The 26,610-nt window shown below is 33.5% G+C and overlaps 2 protein-coding genes across 6 annotated transcripts in view; one reads left to right on the forward strand and one right to left on the reverse strand.

Annotated features, from left to right (window-relative positions):
- The window catches only part of LOC125670247 (intraflagellar transport protein 140 homolog), a 34,305-nt gene extending 24,902 nt beyond the window's left edge, over positions 1-9,403 (reverse strand). Inside the window, exons 1-12 of one of the 2 annotated variants that reach the window (XM_048905324.2) lie at positions 9,319-9,403; positions 6,481-6,648; positions 5,210-5,431; positions 4,609-4,739; positions 3,336-3,484; positions 2,595-2,770; positions 2,177-2,265; positions 1,916-2,022; positions 1,660-1,802; positions 847-939; positions 611-721; positions 34-112 (exon numbers count right to left, since the gene is read on the reverse strand). In XM_048905324.2, the coding sequence (XP_048761281.2) occupies positions 34-112; positions 611-721; positions 847-939; positions 1,660-1,802; positions 1,916-2,022; positions 2,177-2,265; positions 2,595-2,770; positions 3,336-3,484; positions 4,609-4,739; positions 5,210-5,431; positions 6,481-6,624 (1,444 nt within the window). In that variant the 5' untranslated portion in view covers positions 6,625-6,648; positions 9,319-9,403. Of the gene's footprint in view, positions 1-33; positions 113-610; positions 722-846; positions 940-1,659; positions 1,803-1,915; positions 2,023-2,176; positions 2,266-2,594; positions 2,771-3,335; positions 3,485-4,479; positions 4,578-4,608; positions 4,740-5,209; positions 5,432-6,480; positions 6,649-9,318 lie in introns of those variants that run through there. The other variant, XM_056163782.1, reaches the window with a different exon arrangement.
- Positions 9,404-11,796: 2,393 nt separating this feature from the next.
- The window catches only part of LOC125669544 (autocrine proliferation repressor protein A-like), a 36,786-nt gene continuing 21,972 nt past the window's right edge, over positions 11,797-26,610 (forward strand). For 3 of the 4 annotated variants that reach the window (XM_056163783.1, XM_048904121.2, XM_048904122.2), the window contains exons 1-4: positions 11,802-12,230; positions 19,760-19,874; positions 25,362-25,473; positions 26,458-26,571. In XM_056163783.1, coding sequence (XP_056019758.1) covers positions 12,056-12,230; positions 19,760-19,874; positions 25,362-25,473; positions 26,458-26,571 — 516 coding nt within the window. In that variant the 5' untranslated portion in view covers positions 11,802-12,055. Of the gene's footprint in view, positions 12,231-19,759; positions 19,875-25,361; positions 25,474-26,457; positions 26,572-26,610 lie in introns of all 4 variants that reach the window. The other variant, XM_056163784.1, reaches the window with a different exon arrangement.

Here is a 26,610-nt window from a genome sequence, read left to right on the forward strand (position 1 = left end):
TCAAACATTACTCACCCAAAATGTTTAACTTACCAGCTGCTTTAATTGTAGTCTTGTCAGAAGAATACTCGTAGGTCATCACTCGGCGACCATTCCACACAGCTAATGCATCCTGGGAAAAAAATAACACATATATTTCCCCTCTGCCTATGTACTGTATCAATAATTAAATATCTAGAAGTAGAACTGCATAAACATAACTCACTTTGGTTGTAAATATGCCCTTCACTTAAACATAACTTACTTTGGTTGTAAATATGCCCTTCACTTGCACATGAACATAACTCACTTTGGTTGTAAATATGCCCTTCACTTGCACATCAGAAACATAACTCACTTTGATTGTAAATATGCCCTTCACTTGCACATCAGAAACATAACTCACTTTGGTTGTAAATATGCCCTTCACTTAAACATAACTCACTTTGGTTATAAATATGCCCTTCACTTGCACATCAGAAACATAACTCACTTTGGTTGTAAATATGCCCTTCACTTGCACATCAGTAACATAACTCACTTTGGTTATAAATATGCCCTTCACTTGCACATAAACATAACTCACTTTGGTTGTAAATATGCCCTTCACTTGCACATAAACATAACTCACTTTGGTTGTAAATATGCCCTTCACTTGGACATCAGTCTTAAGGTCATGGTGGTCCATGTTGGAAAACATTTCTATGGACAGGGAGCTGGGTCCATACTGAACCACTGCAGTCTGCAAATTTGAATTTTGTAAAGATGTTTTTTCAAACCATTTCATTGAAATATACATTTTACATTGCTAATTTTCTTAATCTATTCTACCTGCAAAAAATTTATGCAAATAGGTAATTGAAGTACCTGTTCCTTAAATCCTGCACTCATCACTTGCTCATTAAGCATGAACACATTGGCAATCGTATTGACAGACAGCAGGTGCTTGCTTGATCCCCACTAAAAACAAAAGTATGAGATTCCATAACATAATGTCAAAATAGTTTCTTAACTTTGCAAATGTCAAACATCTTCCAAAATGTAAAAGTTCTTTTTTTTATATAACATTCCTTTCCTCAGTTACATTATGCTTAATGATGACCTAGCCTAAACTGTTTAATGACTTTCTCTACTCTAACATTCTTAGTCAATCATTCCTCTATTACACTAAGCTTAATGATGACCTACCCTAAACTGTTTAATGACTTTCTCTACTCTAACATTCTTAGTCAATCATTCCTCTGTTACACTAAGCTTAATGATGACCTACCCTAAACTGTGTAATGACTTTCTCTACTATAACATTCTTAGTCAATCATTCCTCTATTACACTATGCTTAATGATGACCTACCCTAAACTGTTTAATGACTTTCTCTACTCTAACATTCTTAGTCAATCATTCCTCTATTACACTATGCTTAATGATGACCTACCCTAAACTGTTTAATGACTTTCTCTACTCTAACATTCTTAGTCAATCATTCCTCTATTACACTATGCTTAATGATGACCTACCCTAAACTGTTTAATGACTTTCTCTACTCTAACATTCTTAGTCAATCATTCCTCTATTACACTATGCTTAATGATGACCTACCCTAAACTGTTTAATGACTTTCTCTACTCTAACATTCTTAGTCAATCATTCCTCTATTACACTATGTTTAATGATGACCTACCCTAATCTGTTTGATGGGTCCCTCCACAGTGGCTGGGGCCTGTAGTTTCCACTTCATCTCCCCATCCACTACCTTTCCTCCCAGCGGAGGGGAGTACTTCCACAGGGCCACGTTACCCATGTTTGTGCCTCCTGCCAGGGTTCCTGTTTCAAAAAAAAAGAAACACTGGTTTTACAAAAATTACACATCTTCATTTCAAAAATGCATACCACACATTTCCAATTCTATGATAAAAACCATAACTTCCCAATCCTACCTTTCTCTGGGCTGTATGAGATACAACTGATGGTCTCGTTGTGATCATAACTGCTATGGCCTTCAAGGGATAGGATAAAGTTGTCTTCGTGTTCCAGATCCCACATCCTGCCACACACAACAATTAAATCTCAACTTCCAAGTAAATCATTACCAAACTTGTTAACACTTGCCATACATTATATGTACATCATAAGAGCAATGGATATTTTATAATTTGTATACATTTTTACAATATTTTGATTCATTTTCTCCTCTTTACCTTACAACACCTTCTCCAAGTGCTGTAGCCAGGATCCCCGCTCCCGCCCATACAATGGTGGGCTGCTCTCCTCTTCCACTCATTTTAACCTGTATGTTTAATGCCACAGAATATTTGACATGTTAGCAAAGCAAATTGTGAAGAGAAATCTGGCAACAAAGGTACATTTTTTAAACACTAAGCTCTCAACTGTGTCCAATTGAGGACATCTGTTCCTTATCTTTGAAATAACTTTGACCTTTCAATGCAACAAGTATGAAGCTTGTATTTTGTACAGCTCAAAAGTGATGAGCAAGATTAAAGTTTCAAACTGATGGACCAAAAACAAGCATGCCCTTTTGCCCCAAAGGATTGATCTAGAGATGTAAAATTATTCCAACCTCTCCTGAGAAATCTGAATAAGGAGGAAATACTTTACCTTCAAAACCTCCCTTGCTTCTCCCTCTGGCGTGATAAAGTGCTGAGTCAGCAACATGTTCTCAGTAACAGTGATCAGCAGGTTCTTTTCATCATAGTGCAGTAAGGTCATCACAGGCCCGTCTGCATTGAAGATCTGTGTACACTGGCCTGCATCATTCACAAAGTACACACCACCTGTTCAAAAAAACCAAAATACACATCACTTCCTGGTATCAACAAACATCATACTGAAAAATCCTTTCAGTTAACTCAAGAAAACAATCAGAGGTAAATGAATAATTGACCTTCACAGTAATTAGCGTGGAATAATATTCCAGATATCTTTGTATAAAACAATTTCTGATCTGGCATGAAAGAAAAATAAAGCCTGAAGATTTCAATTGTAGAAAATGAAATCAATTTTCTTACGAAAGTATGCCGCTATTGTCATTCTTTATAGAAGTAAATTTGAATAAATTCATGGATAGTTTCACTTAATTTGTTTCTCTTTCGAATTAAATCTATACTTTATTGATCATTTGATTCTGTGGTCTTGCTTAACCACTAAAACTAATGAGCACTAAATACAGTAATGATGAAAAGATTTGCAATTCGCATTTTTTTTCTCCACTTTGTAAATACAATTATATACACAGCTGTTGATCAGTATTCTTTCATTATTTAAGATAAGTTCTTTATAAAGAAGGGAGTAAAAGTTGATTTTTTTAAAAATAAAAACACTTAAAATTTAAACACAAACCTGTAGCTCCACCCACAAAGAAAGTCAATGACTCTTGAGCTCCAAATGACGCCCCTCCTCTTGCATTATTTTTGCCTCTCTTCCAGTTAAACATGTCTAGAGCACTTTCATCACCACTAACAGCAGCTCTGGCCAGCTGTGCAATATCACTGAAAATAAGATTATGTATCTGCAAACATTCACAGACAACTGCAATTATTAAGAATTACCTATAATGGTACTGTTCCACTTAAATCTACCTGAGAGAGCTCTGGGGTGCCATGTCTTTAATATTCTGTTGACAATACGCAAGATCGTAAATATCGAGTTAGTGGAACTCTCTTGTAAAGAAGTCCAGAAAAGCATGTCGATCTTGGGCATTTTTTATTTATTCAAACATGGCATCGGAAGACGACTTAACATGTGCTTTCCACAATTAAAAGCATTTTAAAATGAAAGATGTGTAAAAACGTCTGGATACAGGAAAAATGAACTCCTGAATTTAGCTCGAGAAGTTAAATGTTTTTGACGCAAGCTCTTCTCAGCTTCGGGAATTTCCTGGCTGACAGCAGTGGGAAAAAATCCACCACATTTCCATTAAAATCTATCATTTGTGGATATTTCTGCGTATTGTTTCTTTCTTGAATCATTACTACAGTCTACTGCAATGCAATGATAGTGCACCATCGTTAAAATCAGGTGAATCGATCACGACAAAAGTTGCAGAACTGGTATTATTTAGCAACATGCCCAAATTCTCACATACTCTGGGTCTCGCGAGACTTTGAAATGGGAAAGTAAAATTTAAAACCAAGACGGAAAAGGTAGTCGCGATCTTGCGTATTGGGATGAGATTGTTGGGAAGGTACATATTTAGTTCTCTCTCTCCCACATTTATTGGTTTTTTATATAGCATCCCCCAGATGTATTGAAAGGGAACAGCCCTTAATGTCACGGTTGCAATATTGTCTTATTCCTCCTTCTTATAAAAAATCTGCCTTTAGCAGTCTAAGCCACTTTGTGACTCATGACATACTTGTTAGGGTCCGGTGGGGGGACAGGCCGGTACAGCATGATTCTCAGTGGTTCCTGTATGTGGTGCTGGTGTAAGGGATTATTTAATATTTATCCTATAAGTGTAACTGGTTATTATTTCATGACATACTTGTTAGGATCCGGTGGGGGGACAGGCCGGTACAGCATGATTCTCAGTGGTTCCTGTATGTGGTGCTGGTGTAAGGGATTATTTAATATTTATCCTATAAGTGTAACTGGTTATTATTTCATGACATACTTGTTAGGATCCGGTGGGGGGACAGGCCGGTACAGCATGATTCTCAGTGGTTCCTGTATGTGGTGCTGATGTAGGGGATTCTGTTGGAGCCTACCTTTTGCATCAGCTTTCCATACCATCAGTACGCCAGACTACAAATCAATTTAAATATAATAATAGATTTTATACACTAAACAATTTAATTACTCCCTGATTAATCATGCTACATATTCCTGATCATTAAATGAAAATTGAATACTGATTCTTATTTCTACACTACTTATTACAATACTTGACTGAATTTTAAATAGCATTTGGGTTATAACATACTGTAACTTAAATCAAACTTAGTCTGACTACAGTTTATAAAAGTGCAATCTATCAGCAAAAAGTTATGCTATAATCCAATTGCCTACACTGTTTTGATTTATTCTAAATGATATAATTTATCACTCAATACTCTTAAGGAAAAATGTCCTGTTAATGACATTATGATGCTCTACATTGTATGTTATGTTATTGAATATAAGTATGTTGCTCAGCCAATGAAATTGCATGTTACAAAAGCAATTAAATTATGCTGTAGTCAGACATTTTTTGCCTGACATTTTCATATTCTAACCTTGTCTCCAGAGGACAGTCGTGTACCAGCTGAACTCCACCCCAGCACAGTGATACTGGTTTTGTGTAAAGGAAGAGATTCGTGCAGTTCATGATCATGTTCATTCCAGATCAGCAACTCTCCATTGTCCCATCCAACAGCCAGGATCTTTTTCGTGGGATGCCAGGCAATAGCTGTGGCCTGACAAGTGCGAGTCAGTGGAACATTCATTAACTTCTCTCCCTGAAAATATAGAATTACAGATCCCAAATTCAATTACTCCTAAACTTCACCATACACCTTAAAGGGCAATGCAAACCAAAAAACATTTACATGATAAATGATAGGATTAATTATATGATAAAAATTTGTCATACTATTCTGCTGATATATGGCCTAGATAAGCTTCCGTACTAATTTGAAAACGTTAAATTTTGAAATTTCCGCCATCTATAGAGGCTGCCATGATGTGGAACTCTTTTGTATTCAAGACCCCAAAAATCAATAATTTTGACGTCACACCAACTGTTCCGGTTTTGATGAGATTCTAAGATCATCAAAGATGTGCATGGCGTGGTAGATTTTACGAATATGTTGATGCCTTCCTGTAAAGCTGTTAATTGCACTAATGCGCAGGGGAGATGTGGGGGGGGGGGGGGGGGGGGGGGGGGGGGGGGGGGGAAATTGGGGCTTTCTTAATTTATTATTATTGTTTTGGTTTTTTTTTTAGAAATTCCTGACCCAACCAAGTCATCTGAAAAGAAAAGACTATGTATACTGTGGATCCATCATTTTCGTAATAACAAGTTGAGGTTTGAGACATTTGTATGAAGAAACGTGTACTGTCTGCCTGGTCTGCGACTCGACTGAACGTCTTTTTTTCTCATTTTCCTCTTGCAAAAGAACAGTCTCAAATATATATATACGGCTCCAAACTTAACTGTTCGTGACTTGTCATGTTTTCAGTGCTGCAGATGAAATAAACCGGAACAAACGGTGTGACGTCATAAATTAAACTTTAATGGCCGCTCTCTTAGCGGTGGGGGATTTAAAATAAAAATATTTGATAGATTGATACTGATTTAATCGTTACTTTTCGTTAGGCAAAGATTTTTGTTGATAAAGACTGTCTTTTACGATATCAGTAAGTAATACTTTATTCATAAAAGCAACAATGTGGTTAGGGTTGCCTTTCCCTTTAACTTTGTAAAATCAATGCAGTTCCTGATTTAATGCTTTAAAATCCTTTCAACTGCATGTCATGTGAAAAGAATGATTTTGATTTCATCTACCTCATCAAGGAAAAGATTCACCGATCCTCCGGTCTCATCACTGTACGTGTTGACAGCTAAAATTGGACTACCGTCATACCATTGTGTGTCAACATTTATTCCACTACGGTCAGTATTCAAACGATGATCAAAGTATACAGCCATGGTACTGTTTTGTTTCTCTCAAGTCTAAATAAAATACATAAAAAAATCATTTCATCAAATAGAAAATATTCAAGCAATTACACTCTTTAATTGATCTTGACTTTCATTGAGGTATATAATTTGCATATATTATGGAGTACTATTCAGTGATTTGGTTATCACTGCAATCTTTGTTTAAAAGAATTTTCAAACTTTCAAGTATAATCTGAGAGATTTAACACTTCAGTAGTATTTGGATTTATTCAAATTAATATCTGATTTCTACACTAAATCTTGAGAAAGTCTTTCATAATTCTTGCTGAAGTCCAACCATTGTTGCAGCTAACTTTGAGACACCCTAGCATCTCATCCACTTAATATTGTTTGAATCCCATGGTTCACACCTTCACAACCAAAATACAAACAATTAGCTAAATCTTTAAAATAGCACAACCTTCCAGAACGATTTTGGTACTGCATGAATATATTCACACAGAATATTGAATGATGGTGTAAGATTCCACAAAAGTGGTTTATACAGATTGATGAGAACCTTGTGTATAAAAAGTTCAATCCCAATCATCATTGATGTAATTCTTGAATGCAGGTACACACAAGTTTTCATCTAGACTCTTCACTGGTTATTGCTGCTAAGGTTCAACATTTCACCATTCTTATTCTTGATCATGGTGGATGTTAACATTTATCATCATTTACCTTGCTACTACCATTACATTTTACCAAATTCATTTTTAACGATTTTCCTATCAACAGATCATACATATTAACAAAAAAAAAGTGTCATTGACTTGTATCTCATGGGAGCAAAGATTGACAGCCAGTTTATGGTGATGCCACTTTGACTTTACAGCTTAAGGAGGTATGCTACACCAGAGAAATTTGATGTACATAAAAAGTGGAGGATATGTACAACAATATTTTGAAGTTGAAAATTTTCAAATTTACTTTATTTTGTCAAAAAATACAGTTTTAGTAGAAGGTAATCTGAAAAAAATTTAAAACCCCTACTGGACTCGAACCTGCAACCTACAGTTCAGCAATCGGCATTCTAACCTACAGACCTACTCGGCTAGGTATTTAAATGGAAACGGAAAAGTCAAATATTGCTGATATTGATTTTTCATCCATGTTTTTAAAGGAAGTCAGCCATTATGACGATGTAGAGTACTACCTTAAATAAACATCTTTCCATTTCATAATTGAATCATAAGGACTGACAAAGAAAAACTTTGTCATTTTAACAAATAGAAATGTGGGTACGAGTTCTCCTAGAGACTTGTCAATTGTATTATAAAAATCTGGGTACGAGTTCTCCTGGAGAAAAACTTTGTCACTTTAACAAATAGAAATGTGGGTACGAGTTCTGCTAGAGACTTGTCAATTGCATTATAAAAATCTGGGTATGAGTTCTCCTGGAGAAAAAACTGTCATTTTATCAAATGGCAATCTGGGTATATGAGTTCTCCAGGAGAAAAACTTTGTCATTTCTGTCATAAAGACCTGGGTACGAGTTCTCCTGGTGAAAAACTTTGTCAATTTATCATATAAATTCTTCTCAACGTGCAGGAAAATAGAGGTAGGCATATGCTATAAAGATACTATGTGGGATGTTTAAAATTAGCGTTTAATTGCAATAATAATACTAATTATAGTCTCATGCCAAACAGCAATTCAAATGAAAACAAAAAACAATACCTAAAATGGTACAATTCTTAATGAAATAAACTCGTATCAAAATTTCACGACAAAGTTTTTCTCCAAGAGAACTCTTACCCAAATTTATGTGACAGAAAAAACATAGTTTTTCTCCAGGAGAATCCATTTAATAAAATGACAAAGTGGGGTTTTTTCTCCGGGAGAACTCGTACCCAGATTTTCATTACAAAGTTTTTTCTCCAGGAGAACTTTTAGTCAGATATCTATATGATAAAAATAAAATTCTGTTTTTTTTCTCTAGGAGAACTCATACCCAGATATTGATGGGTACGACTTCTCTTGGAGAACTCGTACCCAAATTTCTGGGTACGAGTTCTCCTGATACCATCATAAGGAACTAGAAGATTTTTATTCTAATATTGATAGTGATGATTTCTACATAGACCCCTGCATAATCTCTTGATTTAGCAATATAGTTTAAAATAACTTTTTCAAGCTATTCAAAATAGCTTGTCTTAAAATAACTCCAAAATTATGTGTCTTGAAAATTGACAACCGAACCATTGCTGATCCAAATACAGTTTATGAACACGAGTGAAATTCAATACATTTTAAACATATTTAAACAATAACTGCAATGTCTTTTCTATGTCTGACTTATGTTCAAGCATCATTACTGCTTGCTGATAAAAAATACTAAACTGGTATTCAACACTACGTGTATAACTTTAGAACAAATTTTAAATCAAGATATCTAATTTGTCCAACTTCAACGCATTTTCCCCTATTGCATCAATATCAGCATTATTCCCCAAAGGTGAGAAAAATCACTGAAAGAAGTTTATTTTCCACAACTTCTTTTTCATCAGATAAATACAATAGACTTCAGAAGTAGCTTGCATGGATACAAGAAACGTTTAAGAATTCTTCAATGTATCGCTCTTTTCCCGAAATATATCCACAAATCAAACGTCATCAATCGCTCAAATAAAGGTTAATGGTACATAGATTATTACATAAATTGCAAACACCACTTACACAATGAAAAAACCAAAAATGTTTTATCCAATGAGCACAACTTCTATTGCTATGTGCTCCATTTTGAAACTATTTGGTACGCAATGCATTCTGGGATTGTAGACACAAAATACTGAATATCGAGCCCGACTGAATTGTTAAATTTTTATTACATATCACGATTCTGCCCCCACCCCCACCCCCTTCTGCTTACAAATATTTCAAACCTAGCTACGCCACTGGAGCATGTGATCCGACCCCCCCCCCTCCACTCTCGTAATTCAGATGCAACATCCAAAGTTTGCTCTACATCATACAAGTCTTATGCGATAGAATGATAATAGATCAAAATGCTACAAACTGAAGCCTAACAAGATGGATTGCACTTTAAATAAAATTCGCATCAATCGATATTGGGCTACATCCGTCTTGCATTATATAAGATATCGTATTTCCAATCATGGGTCCACAGAACCTAGAGAATAGGAAAACATACAAGAGAAGACAAGAAAGTACAATGATTGGAAGAAATATGAAGATAAAAGTGATAGAAAAAGCATATGCTGTCTTTAAAAAACTGTATACATACATACAAACATACATACATGTACATATATATATAAAAGTATAGGTAAGTCGTTGTAGCCGAGTGGACATACGCACTGGTTTGACAATCTTGCTAGGCGGTGGGTACCGTACGTACGTCGTTGGTTCGACCCCGGGCTGGGGTGAAAGTTATCAGTACCTAGTTGTGATTATTTAGCCGTTCTTAGCAAAAGGGACTCTTATCTTTTCCAAAAAAATGTTTTTCAAAAAACGTCATAATGAAAAAATGTGAAGTCAGTTCTGCATACTTGTAAAGAAAAAGGTCATGGATACCAATCAGGAGTTGGTTGTCATCTTTGATTGACTGTAATATTTTAATGACAATCAGCATTGCTCCAATATTTTGAGGGATATTATCTATAGTTCATATTTTAGAACTAATATACTTAAGGACCCTTTTTGCTAGGAACGGCTCATATATATACACACACAAACAGACTGTCAAGTTTACAGATACACCTACAGACGGACAGACAGGAGGTCATGCTGATTCCAGTATGACCCCCACCTCCACGTGCATCTTAAGTTCGGTATTCCTCTTTAATGCTGTACTAGTAACTGGAGTGTATGTTAGCGGGGAAAAAAGATTCATTAAACTAAGAAGAAAATGTACAATAAAAAGAATCGAAAGGATGATTCAAAGATCGAGTGGGACACACATTTCTTTACAATAATATCATCAAGCTAAAGTTCCATGCCCGCTTTACTTTTAGGCCACAGACTGCGAGATATTGGGTTTTTTAGCAGTTCTTTTGTAAGTAAATAAATAAATAATAATTTGAAAAAAAGTTAATAGCTTGTCACGTTTTATTTCATCACTAAGATAAGAAAAAAATCAATGTTATTTTCTATCGTGTAATTCAGATTCGACGTTTTTCAGCAAACCATTCTTCATATTCAGAGTTAGAGAGATACGGGTCTTGAGAGAAAATGCTCATTTACTTTATATTATTCATTAGATTTTTCTCTCTCACTATTTTAACGTCTTTACGCTCAACACTGTTCACAAATCGCTTAGAAACATCATTTGCTAAGAGTTTATCTTATTTAAAGGGACTGATTCACCAATCTGATTAAAATCAGATCCTCGATCCGCTCCTTTTTCTTCATTTTTTTCTTTCTTTTCTTTTCTTGTCGCTACACGAGCCTCGTGTAACGACAAGATGAAGAAAGAGGAGCGGATCGATTATCTGATTTTAATCAGATTGCTGATTCACGATTTTCCCAAAAATTTTGTTTTTCACGTTTAATGATCAAAATCTACTGTCTAATGTAAAAGATTTCATATAAAAAATAAGATTATACATTTTCACAGAAACTCATTTTAGAGGGTTTATCAATTATGTTGTAAACAAAGATTGCGGTATACATGTATTGTTTAAGAAATTTTCAAAAGAAATGGATATCGATCTAAGCTTATATCTTTCACATTTCCAGCATTCTTTGGGTAAAACGTGTCATCTAAAAAGTAAAATATATGACCAGGCAAAATTAAGATGCTTTGTATTACGAAATTGACATTTCACTGGTTTGATTGTATACAGAAAAAGGCTTGAGTCTTTGTTTACATAACACAGATTTAATTAAGACTAAAATATTGCTTTTATTCTTGCCTCCAGAAGGTCAAAATTTGGCTGTCAATATCAAATGAGTTATCTTTTTAATGTTTAACACCAAAAATGCACAATATTTCTTTCAAAAATCGTGAACCAGTCCCTTTAATTAAATCTGGTTTTTTATTAAATTTCGCTTTGGATTGATGTTTGGAAATCGTTGGCATACCCAACATAACTCTAATTCAACTTAGAACTACAACAACAAATATGTAGGTCTGTTAGTGGTTCTTCAAACGGAACCAAATTTCAGCCAATAGTTTACGTAGCCGTTTATATCAATGTATGTGATTTAAATTTCCAGCAGGAAGTGGGTTTATTTTTGTCCACCCTTAGCCGTTGTCACGATGGAATACCTCTGACATTCGTGAATGAAAACTTCCCTGTTTTACGATGGGTCGGTTTATCTGTTGTCAAACATTATCAGGGTGCAGGGAGCCGTACATACACACTATCTGTGATTTAAGTCATAAGACAATCAAATGACTTAATATTTAGATAGGTCCGCCATCGCCCTCTCATTGACAACCTACGACACCATGTGGAGCTGGGTGGCTGTTTTCTCCTCCTTTGCAGGCCTTCTTCAGGCCACCCCTCTAGACGATTATGTGCACCGTCCTGATCCGTTCTATAAATACTCGGAGATCGGGTCCTACCGAGGACCGGAATATACAATGTATATCTTAAACATGACATCACAAAAATGGAAAACGGGTATGTACATATATATCAAGTAGATAATGCAGTTGAAATACTAGTTGTTGCATCTTGATGTACGGTGCCTTACTGTCGCAAATATACATTGCAACGTGAAGGGTGGGTGGGGGGGGGAGGGTTCGTTTGTTTTACATACAAATTTAAGTTTTGTTTTTTTTTAAGGTGGTACTCTACATCGTCATAATGGCTGACTTCCTTTAAAACATGGATGAAAAAATCGATATCAGCAATATTTGTCTTTTCCTTTTCCATTTAAATACCTAGCCGAGTAGCTCAGTGGGTTTGAATACCGACTGCTGAACTGTAGGTAGCAGGTTCGAGTCCAGCAGGGGTTTTAAATTTTTTTCAGATTACCTACTACTAAAACTGTATTTTTTGACTAAATAAAGTAAATTTGAAAATTTTCAACTTCAAAATATTGTTGTACATATCCTCCACTTTTCATCTACATCAAATTTCTCTGGTGTAGCATACCTCCTTAACATGCGAAGAACGATATATTGGCTGTCTTCCACCTCCACTTTTTTCAAATTAGTAGTGAGTGCTAATCCAAACCATTGTTACAATAGAAACTAGTTGCGACGCACGGAAGTTAGAAAAATTTCGGAATGTTTTTGACAGGCGGCTTTTTTTCTTCAGTTCCTTGGTGGAAGAAAATTTTTTAGAGTTATTCTTCACAAGGTTACAAAAATCTTAAATTCAAACGTAAACGTAGTAAATTTCTAAGCGTTTGAAGCTTTCTACAACCCTTTGGGCTAATCCCTTTTGTAAATCGGTGGTCAATGTAAGTACTATGATTACATTTACCGTTTGTTACAGTAGTTACATATGACAGAACAGATTATTCAAGCAGCCACTGTCACACACCCCTCCTTTTTTCTTTTTTTTTTTTTGGTCAAAATCAACCTGTTGGAATTTAGATGTAAATATTGAAATGGCTTTCTCTGGGGATATCCTATTCTCGACTGACATTCGGTTCGGCTGGATATTTGGACTGACACCCTCACCGAGCCGAATCTCAGCCGAGATCAGGAATATCCTACTACCATAGGGGCACATCCAATATATTAACACGAGGGTACACGTTAGGTCTATGCGCTTTTTGAAGGATTGCAGCCCTACTATGGGCCAATGTAAGTTTTTAAACCGAACAATTCCAGATAATAAAAAAAAGGGCTATATAACTCACGCAACCCCCCTCAGACTGTACAATAATTGTGGAATTCGAAAGACATTGGAATTGCAGGAGAGGAGAGATTATCTAGATCTTTGTTCTTATAACAACCAAATTATCTGTTCGTATGCAATAAAAACGAAAGACGTTTATTTCCTATCAATATCGCTATACATGATACCTGTAACTTGATGATTCTCTACATCATTTATGGATGTTCAGATATTGCATAGAATAATTGTTTGTCTTGGATCATATCCAATAACATATAGTGTCAGTAGACGTACGCTTTTATTATAGATTTTTGGCGATTGTAGAACTGTAACATTACAGTGTGATTACAGATTGTATAACTGTAACATTACAGTGTGATTACAGATTGTATAACTGTAACATTACAGTGTGATTACAGATTGTATAACTGTAACATTACAGTGTGATTACAGATTGTATAACTGTAACATTACATTAGTGTGAATACAGATTGTATAACTGTAACATTACATTAGTGTGAATACAGATTGTATAACTGTAACATTACATTAGTGTGAATACAGATTGTATAACTGTAACATTACATTAGTGTGAATACAGATTGTATAACTGTAACATTACAGTGTGATTACAGATTGTATAACTGTAACATTACAGTGTGATTACAGATTGTATAACTGTAACATTACAGTGTGATTACAGATTGTATAACTGTAACATTTCATTAGTGTGAATACAGATTGTATAACTGTAACATTTCATTAGTGTGATTACAGATTGTATAACTGTAACATTACATTAGTGTGAATACATATTGTATAACTGTAACATTACAGTGTGAATACAGATTGTATAACTGTAACATTACATTAGTGTGAATACAGATTGTATAACTGTAACATTACATTAGTGTGAATACAGATTGTATAACTGTAACATTACATTAGTGTGATTACAGATTGTATAACTGTAACATTACATTAGTGTGAATACAGATTGTATAACTGTAACATTACATTAGTGTGAATACAGATTGTATAACTGTAACATTACATTAGTGTGAATACAGATTGTATAACTGTAACATTACAGTGTGAATACAGATTGTATAACTGTAACATTACAGTGTGATTACAGATTGTATAACTGTAACATTACATTAGTGTGAATACAGATTGTATAACTGTAACATTACAGTGTGATTACAGATTGTATAACTGTAACATTTCATTACAGTATGAATACAGATTGTATAACTGTAACATTTCATTAGTGTGAATACAGATTGTATAACTGTAACATTTCATTAGTGTGAATACAGATTGTATAACTGTAACATTTCATTAGTGTGAATACAGATTGTATAACTGTAACATTTCATTAGTGTGAATACAGATTGTATAACTGTAACATTTCATTAGTGTGAATACAGATTGTATAACTGTAACATTTCATTAGTGTGATTACAGATTGTATAACTGTAACATTACATTAGTGTGAATACAGATTGTATAACTGTAACATTACATTAGTGTGAATACAGATTGTATAACTGTAACATTTCATTAGTGTGAATACAGATTGTATAACTGTAACATTACATTAGTGTGAATACAGATTGTATAACTGTAACATTACAGTGTGATTACAGATTGTATAACTGTAACATTACATTAGTGTGATTACAGATTGTATAACTGTAACATTACATTAGTGTGAATACAGATTGTATAACTGTAACATTACATTAGTGTGAATACAGATTGTATAACTGTAACATTACATTAGTGTGAATACAGATTGTATAACTGTAACATTACATTAGTGTGAATACAGATTGTATAACTGTAACATTACATTAGTGTGATTACAGATTGTATAACTGTAACATTACATTACAATGTGATTACAGATTGTATAACTGTAACATTACATTAGTGTGAATACAGATTGTATAACTGTAACATTACATTACAATGTGATTACAGATTGTATAACTGTAACATTACATTAGTGTGAATACAGATTGTATAACTGTAACATTACATTACAATGTGATTACAGATTGTATAACTGTAACATTACCTTACAATGTGATTACAGATTGTATAACTGTAACATTACATTACAATGTGAATACAGATTGTATAACTGTAACATTACATTAGTGTGATTACAGATTGTATAACTGTAACATTTCATCAGTGTGATTACAGATTGTATAACTGTAACATTTCATTACAGTGTGATTACAGATTGTATAACTGTAACATTTCATTACAGTGTGATTACAGATTGTATAACTGTAACATTACATTAGTGTGAATACAGATTGTATAACTGTAACATTACAGTGTGATTACAGATTGTATAACTGTAACATTACATTAGTGTGATTACAGATTGTATAACTGTAACATTACATTAGTGTGAATACAGATTGTATAACTGTAACATTTCATTAGTGTGATTACAGATTGTATAACTGTAACATTACATTAGTGTGAATACAGATTGTATAACTGTAACATTACATTACAGTGTGATTACAGATTGTATAACTGTAACATTACATTAGTGTGAATACAGATTGTATAACTGTAACATTACAGTGTTATTACAGATTGTATAACTGTAACATTACATTAGTGTGAATACAGATTGTATAACTGTAACATTACATTAGTGTGATTACAGATTGTATAACTGTAACATTACAGTGTGATTACAGATTGTATAACTGTAACATTTCATTAGTGTGAATACAGATTGTATAACTGTAACATTACATTACAGTGTGATTACAGATTGTATAACTGTAACATTACATTAGTGTGAATACAGATTGTATAACTGTAACATTACATTAGTGTGAATACAGATTGTATAACTGTAACATTACATTACAGTGTGATTACAGATTGTATAACTGTAACATTACATTAGTGTGAATACAGATTGTATAACTGTAACATTACAGTGTGAATACAGATTGTATAACTGTAACATTACAGTGTGAATACAGATTGTATAACTGTAACATTACAGTGTGAATACAGATTGTATAACTGTAACATTACAGTGTGATTACAGATTGTATAACTGTAACATTACAGTGTGATTACAGATTGTATAACTGTAACATTTCATTAGTGTGATTACAGATTGTATAACTGTAATATTTCATTAGTGTGATTACAGATTGTATAACTGTAACATTACAGTGTGATTACAGATTGTATAACTGTAACATTACAGTGTGATTACAGATTGTATAACTGTAACATTACATTAGTGTGAATACAGATTGTATAACAGTAACATTACAGTGTGATTACAGATTGTATAACTGTAACATTACATTAGTGTGATTACAGATTGTATAACTGTAACATTTCATTAGTGTGAATACAGATTGTATAACTGTAACAATACATTAGTGTGAATACAGATTGTATAACTGTAACATTTCATTAGTGTGAATACAGATTGTATAACTGTAACATTACATTAGTGTGAATACAGATTGTATAACTGTAACATTACAGTGTGATTACAGATTGTATAACTAACATTACAGTGTGATTACAGATTGTATAACTGTAACATTACATTAGTGTGAATACAGATTGTATAACTGTAACATTACAGTGTGATTACAGATTGTATAACTGTAACATTACATTACAGTGTGATTACAGATTGTATAACTGTAACATTTCATTAGTGTGAATACAGATTGTATAACTGTAACATTTCATTACAGTGTGATTACAGATTGTATAACTGTAACATTTCATTAGTGTGAATACAGATTGTATAACTGTAACATTTCATTAATGTGATTACAGATTGTATAACTGTAACATTTCATTAATGTGATTACAGATTGTATAACTGTAACATTACATTAGTGTGAATACAGATTGTATAACTGTAACATTACATTAGTGTGAATACAGATTGTATAACTGTAACATTACATTACAGTGTGATTACAGATTGTATAACTGTAACATTTCATTAGCGTGAATACAGATTGTATAACTGTAACATTTCATTACAGTGTGATTACAGATTGTATAACTGTAACATTACATTAGTGTGAATACAGATTGTATAACTGTAACATTTCATTAATGTGATTACAGATTGTATAACTGTAACATTTCATTAATGTGATTACAGATTGTATAACTGTAACATTACATTAGTGTGAATACAGATTGTATAACTGTAACATTACATTAGTGTGAATACAGATTGTATAACTGTAACATTACATTACAGTGTGATTACAGATTGTATAACTGTAACATTTCATTAGTGTGAATACAGATTGTATAACTGTAACATTACATTACAGTGTGATTACAGATTGTATAACTGTAACATTACATTAGTGTGAATACAGATTGTATAACTGTAACATTTCATTAGTGTGAATACAGATTGTATAACTGTAACATTACATTAGTGTGAATACAGATTGTATAACTGTAACATTACATTACAGTGTGATTACAGATTGTATAACTGTAACATTACATTACAGTGTGATTACAGATTGTATAACTGTAACATTACATTACAGTGTGATTACAGATTGTATAACTGTAACATTACAGTGTGATTACAGATTGTATAACTGTAACATTACAGTGTGATTACAGATTGTATAACTGTAACATTACAGTGTGATTACAGATTGTATAACTGTAACATTACATTACAGTGTGATTACAGATTGTATAACTGTAACATTACATTAGTGTGAATACAGATTGTATAACTGTAACATTACATTAGTGTGAATACAGATTGTATAACTGTAACATTTCATTAGTGTGATTACAGATTGTATAACTGTAACATTACATTAGTGTGAATACAGATTGTATAACTGTAACATTACATTAGTGTGAATACAGATTGTATAACTGTAACATTTCATTACAGTGTGATTACAGATTGTATAACTGTAACATTACATTAGTGTGAATACAGATTGTATAACTGTAACATTTCATTAGTGTGAATACAGATTGTATAACTGTAACATTTCATTAGTGTGAATACAGATTGTATAACTGTAACATTACAGTGTGATTACAGATTGTAACATTACAGTGTGATTACAGATTGTATAACTGTAACATTTCATTAGTGTGAATACAGATTGTATAATTGTAACATTTCATTAGTGTGAATACAGATTGTATAACTGTAAGATTACAGTGTGATTACAGATTGTAACATTACAGTGTGATTACAGATTGTATAACTGTAACATTTCATTAGTGTGAATACAGATTGTATAACTGTAACATTACATTACAGTGTGATTACAGATTGTATAACTGTAACATTACAGTGTGATTACAGATTGTATAACTGTAACATTACAGTGTGATTACAGATTGTATAACTGTAACATTACAGTGTGATTACAGATTGTATAACTGTAACATTACAGTGTGATTACAGATTGTATAACTGTAACATTTCATTACAGTGTGATTACAGATTGTATAACTGCAACATTACAGTGTGATTACAGATTGTATAACAGTAACATTACAGTGTGATTACAGATTGTATAACTGTAACATTACAGTGTGATTACAGATTGTATAACTGTAACATTACAGTGTGATTACAGATTAGATAACAGTAACATTACAGTGTGATTACAGATTGTATAACAGTAACATTACAGTGTGATTACAGATTGTATAACTGTAACATTTCATTACAGTGTGATTACAGATTGTATAACTGCAACATTACAGTGTGAATACAGATTGTATAACTGTAACATTACATTACATTGTGATTACAGATTGTATAACTGTAACATTACAGTGTGATTACAGATTGTATAACAGTAACATTACAGTGTGATTACAGATTGTATAACAGTAACATTACAGTGTGATTACAGATTGTATAACTGTAACATTACAGTGTGATTACAGATTGTAGAACTGTAACTTTACAGTATGATTACAGATTGTAGAACTGTAACATTACAGTGTGATTACAGCTTAGATAACAGTAACATTACAGTGTGATTACAGATTGTATTACTGTAACACTACATTACAGTGTGATTACAGATTGTATAACTGTAACATTACAGTGTGATTACAGATTGTAGAACTGTAACACTACATTACAGTGTGATTACAGATTGTATAACTGTAACATTACAGTGTGATTACAGATTGTAGAACTGTAACATTACAGTGTGATTACAGATTGTATAACTGTTACATTACAGTGTGATTACAGATTGTATAACTGTAACATTACAGTGTGATTACAGATTTTACATGTATGTCTCGTTTGGTTACAGAAGCAGAGACGGACCGTCCGATCTGGTGGCACTACCTGACGGTGACGATCCCTGACAAAATCAACTATACAAACGCTGCCTTCATGCTTATCGACGGAGGAAAAAATACAGAGGGGTTTGATGAATTTTCACATTATTAAAGGATGATGCATCATAAAAGTTCTATTTGCCCATCAAAAGATACAGTCGACGTGCTTTTGTTTGAAAGTTGTGCGAAAATCCCTATGCAACTTATTATTTTCAGTTTGATCAAAATGACATGAAAGCGGAATCATGACATCACAAACGTGACGTTTTGTTGGGTTTTTTTTAATTTAAGAAATGGCTATTTTTCACATCTCTCTTCTAGAAAACATCGAATGCAGGCTTGGACATTCACTATACAAACTTTATAGACTCACTTCTAGAAAACATCGAATGCAGGCTTGGACATTCACTATACAAACTTTATAGACTCACTTCTAGAAAACATGGAATGCAGGCTTGGACACTCACTATACAAACTTTATAGACTCACTTCTAGAAAACATGGAATGCAGGCTTGGACACTCATTATACAAACTTTATAGACTCACTATAGATTCATTTTTTTCAGTATACATGTATGATATAAAAAGAATGTTTGTCCAAAGCTGCGCTCTGTTTTCGGGGGGGGGGGGACAACAAAACAAAAAAGTTAACAAAAATAATTTTTTTTAACTGAATTCTATTAAAATTGAGAAATTGCGTCACTTTCAATGATTTGCACTCCAACAGACTATGGACATCAGAGACCTATTTCGTGAACTGTATTTAACATTATCTCTTTAATGATTTGAAAGAAAATAATCTTACTCTAATGCTTTAAGTTTTACGGAGGCGTAGGAAAGCTATTATCATACATAGTCTTTTACGCCTCAGGATTACTTGAGATCAGTGGCTGATTTGTTGCCCTATACTTTTGTACATGACATACTTGAAGGATACTATTAATTTGTACATGACATACTTGAAGGATATTATTAATTTGTACATGACATACGTGGAGGATATGACTAATTTGTACATGACATACTTGAAGGATATGATTAATAAGATTGTTTTAGCCATCGTTTACACATAAAGTGTGCATGAAATGCGTATTGTATAGAAATTATGACACACAAAACGCATACCTCCAATTAAGCACTGGATTCCTAAACTACATAAAAACCCTTACAAAGATACATTGCTGGATCCAGTAAGTGCTCTACCAAGCCCCTATCTTTGCTCCTCACGAAAATGTTAACAGTGTGAAGGAGAAAATTCAAACTTACTGTGCGACTACATATGCCAGAAGTGGTGTTAATCAAATGTGGATTCTAAAAAATTCTAAAGAACTTTAAGTAAACTTGAAATCACAGAATTTTTCCCAAATCAATAGCATTAAAACCTATGACTTTTCAACACTCTACACGACCATTCCTCACGATAAATTAAAGACTAGACTTTTTGACATTATAGACAGTTGCTTCCTCAACAAAAACGGAAAACGGAAATATTCATATCTAGTGATCAGTCTCTCAAAAACTTACTTTGTTAAACACCACTCTGATTCCACGCACAAGTACTCTGAAGTTGAAATAAAAAATATGCTAGAGTTCCTCATTGACAATATCTTCGTGGTCTTTGGTGATCAGGTATTCCAACAGTCTGTTGGAATTCCCATGGGCACGAATTGTGCTCCTTTGTTAGCTGACCTGTTTTTTATATTCATGAAGCAGAATTTATTCAAAAACTTCTACGTGAGAAGAAAAAATATCTCGCTGTGACCTACAATTCGACTTTTAGATATATCGATGACGTTTTGTCTATTAACAATGATAGCTTTCATTCATATGTCGATTTGATATATCCCTGTGAGCTCGAAATAAAGGACACCACAGAGTCGTCCACTTCTGCTTCATACTTAGATATTTTATTGAAAGTAGACATTAACGGCAAACTGACAACTCAACTGTATGACAAATGGGATGATTTCAGCTTCTCCATCGTCAACTTCCCATATTTGTGTAGCAATATTCCATTATCACCTGCATATGGTGTTTATATATCTCAACTGATTCGATATACAAGAGCTTGTTTTGGATATAGTCAGTTTTTAAATCGAGGTAAGCTACTGACAAACAAGTTGATGGTACAGGGATTTCAACAGTCTCGATTGAAGTCAGCATTTCGCAAATTCTATGGTCGTTATAACGATCTAGTTCGTTAATACAACCTCGCATTGGGTCAAATGCTGTCTGACGATTTCATACCGATTGTTAAGCCGTTCTTGGCACACTGATTTTGACTGCGGATAACTCCGTTCACCTGATCAGGATATAGGGCTCACGGCGGGTGTGACCGGTCAACAGGGGAAGCTTACTCCTAGGCACCTGGTGTGTCCAGGGGTCCGTGTTTGCCCAACTATCTATTTTGTATTGCTTGTAGGAGTTATGAGATTGATCACTGTTCGTTATCTTCACCTTGCATTCATAATCTTGGATAGAGTTTGATTGAAATATATGAAACTGATAAGTTAGGAGTTGTTTGCATTTAAAAAGTTTCGATATTAGTGAATGACATGTTCTGAACACTCAGCTACGAAAACTTCATCTCTGGACAGCTAGATGAATCACGTCATTTTTATGGTGTCTTCTAACCATCAAAATGCACAATTAGTGGTTTTTATTTTTTTATTTTTTAATCATTGTTGTAATAATGCTGTCCCGTATGTCCCTGTTTTTATGACAGTAGACGCATTATTCATCTCTAATCATTTTCCTGAATAAGCTTTAAAATCATGGAATACTAAATTTTAACGTAGTTTTGTGTACTATAAACATATTAAAACTATTTCCATTAGATAATTAAATATATATCGTCAATTTGGTTATAGAGACGACGATAGAGTTTTCATTCATCTTAATTAGAGTTTGTTTTAATCCAATTACGGCTAGCCTATTAGAGCGTGAAGTTCAATGCCTTCTGATTCACCAATTCAGTAAAAATATACCTTCATAATTGCAATTCTCTTCAAAAGAATCAGAGCGTGCATTGATAGAATAAGAGCGCGCATCGATAGAATAAGAGCGCGCATTGATTTGATAGAACAAGAGCGCGCATAGGTAGAATAAGAGCGCGCATTGATTTGATAGAACAACAGCGCGCATTGATAGAATAAGAGCGCGCATTGATGAAATCAGAGCATGCATTGATAGAATAAGAGCGCACATTGATGAAATCAGAGCGTGCATTGATAGAATAAGAGCGCACATTGATGAAATCAGAGCGTGCATTGATAGAATAAGAGCACGCATTGATAGAACAAGAGCGCACATTGACAGAATCAGCGCGCGCTTTAGAGCAATAATTCAATCAATGAATTAGATACAGACATCTCTAGATTATTTAAACTATCTTTAATTTGAATAATGGAGATATTTCTTATTATATTGACATTGTCTCATTCCTTCAAATTATTGAAGAGCACTACAATTATTTGAGTAGATCTATAAAATCTATTTCTAATTTTGAATAGATCAATAATCTCTTCAACTGAATTAAATGAGTAGATGTATAAATCTATTTCTAATTCATTTGATCTCTTCAACCCAATTAGAGCCCGCTCCGAATAGGAAATTTCTTTTCAACTACGGACATCTACAATTATATGGAATGGCAATTAACACGAATTATATTCCAAGAACTGCACTTTTCCTGCTTCGTGTGTGTGTGTGTCTGTGCAATAATCAATTTACTGGGCGCAATGATTCCGCTTTAGAGACCGACACATCATGTGGTCAGAGAATCATAATTCTTTTGGGCAAAGTTCTCTTTATTTCACTTAGAATAAGGTCATAATTATTTGCCGGTCTCTCCAACACATTTAGAAATACAGATATTTTCAAATGAATAGAAACATGAGTAAACGAGCGCGTTCTAATTAATTTCTATGTATGTACAAAAGTAAAGAAAAAGCAAGTCAGTGAATTTTATTTAATTAAAAGTAATTTAAGAGAATAATCACACACATCTCCAATTGGGATCTGATTTAAACTAGAGTCATCTGCACTTGAATGAAAGCTGCATCCGATAGAATTAGAGCTATTTCTGATCCAATAGAGTAATAATTCAGTTTGGATATACCAGAACACGTTCTAATCTTAGTAGTGTGGTCTAGAACATTAATTCTGAAAATGAATTATATGTACGTATATTTCTAAATAAAGTAAAAGTCTACTCAATTAAATCCAAGACACGTTAAATATGTCTGATTGTTGGGAGATAATTATTCAAGGTCTTATGCAGATGATTATTACTCTTTCTTTTCATTCGGTATTCTTTGTTTTTTGTCTTGGTATATCCCAAAAAACCGTGTAAAACGTAACGAGATGTGTATAACGAGATGTGTAAAACGTAACGAGATGTGTAAAACGTAACGAGATGCTTTCTAGAGTCTTGTTTCTATATCCCCAAACACTAACGACATTTATTTCCTTATATATACACAGGTATTCATGTTTTGTCATTTTACTTGTTTCTTTAAATGTTTATGTCAAATCATTACCCCGCCTACTACATATCATGTTTATGTCAAATCCTTACCCCGGCTACAACATATCATGTTTATGTCAAATCCTTACCCTACAACATATCATGTTTATGTCAAATCCTTACCCCGCCTACAACATATCATGTTTATGTCAAATCCTTACTCCGCCTACAACATATCATGTTTATGTCAACTCCTTACCCCGCCTACAACATATCATGTTTATGTCAAATCCTTACCCTGCCTACAACATATCATGTTTATTGCAGTCTTTTGAGACAATAAAACATCAAAGATTCAAAACCAACAGAACATTGGAGACATAGTAGATGTAAATATCTAAACATGTGTTATTTTAGCGTTTCATACAATAGAGTTGTATAAAGGAAGTTAGCTCCTGAGTTTTTGAGCACAACTGCACAAGATGCTTCAACGAAGTATTTACTGGTTCAATTGTAGAAATCAAGATACACATCCCCAAAAAATTGAAATTTCTACGAATCAGGTGTGAACCTCTCTAAAGAAAAAAAAAAGGATATTGGACCGCGAAATACCCCCCACCCCCACCCACCTATTTACAATTATTGACGTACTTGCATGTATCCATTTCCATTTATACAAGCTACGTTTGTGCCATTTGTTGTAAATTGTTCAACTATTCGATTTCACTGTTTATTGTACTAATTACTTCCTTTTCATGACATAGTCCTGTACTCTTAAGCGGTTTTTTTTGGGGGGGGGGGGGGGGTACCTAAATACAATTTCAGTAAAATCGGAATCGGCATATGATATTTTTTATTAAATTACTACTTGTGTAGATTTTCATTTAAAGTTATTTCTGGGTTATATTTGTATAAAGTTATTTCTGGGTTATATTTGTATAAAGTTATTTCTGGGTTATATTTGTATAAAGTTATTTCTGGGTTATATTTGTATAAAGTTATTTCTGGGTTATATTTGTATAAAGTTATTTCTGGGTTATATTTGTATAAAGTTATTTCTGGATATATATATATATATATATATATATATATATATTAATTTCAGACCTCCCAAAATAACTAACAATTTCGTGGCTTTGACAACTGTGATGGCAGTCAGTGCGTGTGCAGTCTGCGCTGATTTGCGAATGATTCCGAACCAGCCAATCGTGTTCAAGGTAATATTCCCTGTGTAGTATATAGACTCCCGTAGGTAGACCTGGGATGGTGATTTATTCCAATGATTAGCTGATCGATGTGAAAGAACAAGCACATTTATTAATGAAGCGAGATAACCTAATACAAAATTAGAGAAAAGGGTAGATAACTCTACATTTCCTCATGATTTTCCAGATATATACACCCACGTACAGTACTATGTCAATATCGAAAATTATTTGTATGCTCTTTTAAGATAAATGATTTATTTTCAATATTACAATATTCCTAAGTGGGCTACATCTCATTGATATACCATGAAAGACTTTAAAACAAAACGTCGACTTGAAACTTTTCTAAATCATAAAAGTGATTTATTTTTTCTCTCTTTTGATAGATTATGTATTGCTTGTTCCCCACAAAGTGACATGTCATCAGTCATAGCCCACATTTCCCTTACATGGAAACTTTTCAATTAGCTTACGGCATTTCACGGTGACCAGTTTAACCACGCTTAAAATGTCATAGAATCCACTATTGGTCTCGTTACACAATTTGACATCGTCATCAAAAGTTCAAGGTTTTGTGTGAAATTGTGAATTAACATTCAGCCCAGACAACGTCATAATAAATATAATGCAACCCCCCAAAAAATTTCTTCATTGTACTCACCAAAACACTGCGATATGCAATAAATGGATTACGTAATACCTGTAATGGTGTCAGTCAGCCTTTCACACTTTTTCAGGCGTTGTGATAATTTGTGCATATAAATGGAAAAAGCATATCGATATTTTTTTATCCTTTATTTCATTCATTTTAAGATACCCACTAAAAGTACGATCTAATCACCTCATTACCGACACAATGGGCCTCGATTCTTCATCAAACCAGGACGAAAACTAATCAATAAATTCGGTTTAATCTATGGGGGGTGGGGGGGTGGGGGGGGGGGGTTCGTTGTACTGTACTGTATGCTATTGTATGTGATTTACGTTTTTAAGGATGATCCACAAAGGAGGCGACGGACAGAAGACGCTACGATCGCCTGGACTTGGAAGAAATTCATCGAGAACACATCTGATCCCGAAATACTATTGCGTTTGCCCATGACGAAAGTATGAAAGTGGATTATAACATTCATATCTATTACAAGC

The sequence above is a fragment of the Ostrea edulis genome, chromosome 4 (assembly GCF_947568905.1).
Source record: "Ostrea edulis chromosome 4, xbOstEdul1.1, whole genome shotgun sequence".
NCBI classification, from domain to species: domain Eukaryota; kingdom Metazoa; phylum Mollusca; class Bivalvia; order Ostreida; family Ostreidae; genus Ostrea; species Ostrea edulis.